Here is a 3,251-nt window from a genome sequence, read left to right as displayed (position 1 = left end):
TTGGACATAGGAGAGGTTTTGTGTGTTAAAGAGTGTATTGGCAGATTTTTACATTTCCCACTACCCACCATTTGGGTTATGCATGTAGATCCCTTTCACTGCCAAGCCAAGATTTGATATGCAGGGACCATCTACTTCCTCTGCAGTTACTAGAACGCCGGGTCTTCATTGCTTTTGATCCCTTAACTTAAAGACTAACTTATGGTCAGTATAGTGAAGGATAACATATTAGAGACAGGGTAGAGACCATACATGTAGACCTCATTGGAAGGCTTTCTACAATGAGCTGCTTAATTAGGTGGTATGTTGCAAAAAAAATATTCACATATTTTAAAATGAGGAATCCGCCTATTTGTTATTGACCTTCGTTATTGGATAATATTCTGCCAACCTGAGTTGACATGTTGATGTATAAACTGAATTCACTCTGCACTCATTCATTATATGGGTTTTTTCATTTGTATAATGTCCTCAGCATTCCAATTAAAATAGTATTCCTTCTGTTTTCAAGGTGATGAGGGAGGTGTGTGTGAATGGAAGTGCAGACCTCGATGGAGCTGCATCTGGATTACCTGTCCTCAAAGCAGAACTGGAGAAGGTAAAAAATAAAACCCACATGTTCTAAAGATTGGCGGCGTTGCAAAGTATGTCTGCTCTTTAAGAATGTTTTTCTGCCTGATAGTTCAGTAGACTCTATTTGATTGGGGACCAAAATTGCAACATTTGTAAAATTTTTGCCTTGGTATTTCAAGTTTATTATTCTTTTAAATAATTTTATTAGATATTCTCTGTCCTAGTTACTGTTTTTGAACTAAACTTAATTTGGTGACATACTTGATAGACGGGGCAGAATTTGGTTTTCCACAAAAATCTACATTTTTTCCCATTTAGGCAAGAGGTGGACAGTTAACCAAATCGGTTGTTACAGCAATAGATGCAAAGGTTTCCAGAGCCGTTAAAACATGAAGTGCACATTTATCACTTGCCTCCTGATGTGTTTGCAGCAAATATGAACTGTACTGCAAACCCTTGGTAAGTTAACACTGCAGATTGAGAGTCGGCTTTATCAGCCAGTTCAACCTGCTACAGAAATTCCTGGAATTTTTATTTTGTACATTACGTTTAGATTGCAACTTTGGCACTGTTGTGCCTTTTTCAACCCTTCAGTATTGAGGAACTATGCTGGTTACTCCTCTTTGAAGACACTCCTCTTCTGCTTTGGTGATTTTCTGTTGACAGAGAACATCATCTGACCGGCCGAGCTCAGATGGTGAAGCAATCCATGAGAATGGACACAGTGACGGCAAAGATCAAGGTGAGAGTCACAGGAAGTAAACAATGTGGAACATTTCGGTTGACTTTAGCAGCATGTAAACATACAGTTCATGTCATCGGGGCACGGTAAAGGGGGGAAAAGTTAGGATAATTCCAAGGGTCCCTGACCGACAGAGGGCCCTCCACAAAATAATTTTGTGTTTTTCTTCATAGAAATAGAAAAAAAACTGGGGCCCTGTCAATTACAAAATTAATTATATCGTGTTCTTTAAATTGCTTTCATCAGTAAAAAATAAATGTTACCACTCAAAGACCAAAATGCACACATTCATATTTGCACTGAAACCCCAACGCCCCTCTGGATCTGCATGAAATGGTTCATTCCTGCTTGGCGCGCTTGATGGTGACAATGTTCAGCAGCAGTCAGTAGAAGACAAGAAAGACTGTGGCATTTACTATGCTGCTAAGAAAAATAGTAAAGTCAGGTTTACAAAAAGAGAGAGAGAGAAAAAGACAAGACTGTCAATCTGGAACCCATTTTTTCTCCGAGAGGTGATTAGGCTGTGTGAGATTATCAACCATTTAGCACAGTTAGCTTAGCTACAGACTGTTTGCCTCCATTTCACTACCATTTAAAGAAGCAAGGAAACAAAAATCTATCAACATATTCATATATTTAAGTTGTCCCTGTACCTTTTACCACACTTAACAGACAAGTCAGTCAGCAGCAGCTCTAACCCCGATACCAGCATAAGCCCTCACCCCTGTCCCAGTGAAAAAGGTGAGCAACACTGTGTTCAGTGACAAGTTAGTTAGTGTCATTCCAATGAGTCTATGCAGATTTTTATTGTCTCACTGCTCTTTTGACAATTATACAACAAAACAATATATTTATTAGTGACAGGAATTCAAACAATCTTTATAAAATTATTATAAAAAACAGTCTCTTGTCAGTCCAGATGGTCCTGCCTTACCTTGCATTTAAATTACAGATATCTGTTGCCACGTCCCTCCTGACCCGTACTCTCTGTAGAGAATAAAATCATTAACTTCTGGCTCATTATATTCTCTTGTCCTCCCAGATTCAGTCAGTCAGTCAGTCAGATTTTATTTGTATAGCACATTTCAGCAGCAAGGCATTTCAAAGTGCTTCACATAGTTAAAATAAAAGCAGCATGTGACATTGAAAAAACAGTGAGAGAGAAAGACATTTTGAAAAAGATTAAAAAAGATAAAAACATTAAAACCCACACCCCTTCTAGGACTTCAGTTAAATGTCATTTAACTGGGGCTCTAACCCCAATGATCAATGATCCCATGCGTGGAAACAAAAGCCACATAGAGATGACAGTCAACGCTCCACGTTATACATTTTCAGAGTTTATTCTAACATTTAAAAGTATAAAATCACATTGACAACACAGACACTTCAAACACACTAAAACAGACATTCATTTACCTGAGACAAATAGAAATGAAGAAAGACAGAAGGAAAGAAAGAAAGGCAAAGACATCTTTGGGGAGTTGCAAAAGCAAATCTGGTTTGTTCCTCACGTGCACAAATTTTTATAGCAAAGGCGTATTCTTCTCTTTAATTTATTCAAATAAGGTGCATCTTTGTTCATCCAACCAGGAGCTGTCTCGGATCCTCTTAAAAGTTAGAAACTCCCTACAATTTGTTTTCAAGATCAAACATCAGTTGTCCCTTTATCTAAACAAAGTGGAAGCAGAGCTTCTCCTCCACTGGCTGAACTCATACTGTTATGTGATCTGTGAAAATGGCTTTTCACAGATCAGTGTGAAAGCCGGAACTTCTCCTGATTCTTTCCCACACAGACAAAAGGCAGATCAAAAGATTTAGCAGGCAATCTGCTGTAACTACAGGTAACCTAAATATTAGTCCAAAAACTATATTTAGGCTTTTTCAATCAAAACATGCTAACAACTAGGAGAGATTTCAAATTAGATTGTGTTTT

General features: G+C 38.0%; 1 protein-coding gene across 5 annotated transcripts in view; it reads left to right on the top strand.

Moving 5' to 3' along the window:
• The first annotated feature begins 469 nt into the window (after positions 1–469).
• The window catches only part of LOC103129283 (actin filament-associated protein 1-like), a 17,819-nt gene continuing 15,037 nt past the window's right edge, over positions 470–3,251 (top strand). For 3 of the 5 annotated variants that reach the window (XM_016664945.1, XM_007540328.2, XM_016664946.1), the window contains exons 1-2: positions 472–598; positions 1,240–1,315. In XM_016664945.1, coding sequence (XP_016520431.1) covers positions 515–598; positions 1,240–1,315 — 160 coding nt within the window. In that variant the 5' untranslated portion in view covers positions 472–514. Of the gene's footprint in view, positions 599–1,239; positions 1,316–3,251 lie in introns of all 5 variants that reach the window. The other 2 variants (XM_007540327.2, XM_007540329.2) reach the window with 2 other exon arrangements.

This window comes from Poecilia formosa, unplaced genomic scaffold, assembly GCF_000485575.1.
Source record: "Poecilia formosa unplaced genomic scaffold, Poecilia_formosa-5.1.2 Scaffold532, whole genome shotgun sequence".
NCBI classification, from domain to species: Eukaryota; Metazoa; Chordata; class Actinopteri; order Cyprinodontiformes; family Poeciliidae; genus Poecilia; species Poecilia formosa.
The sequence above is the reverse complement of the archived record's forward strand: the minus strand, read 5'-3'. Positions and strand labels throughout refer to the sequence as shown.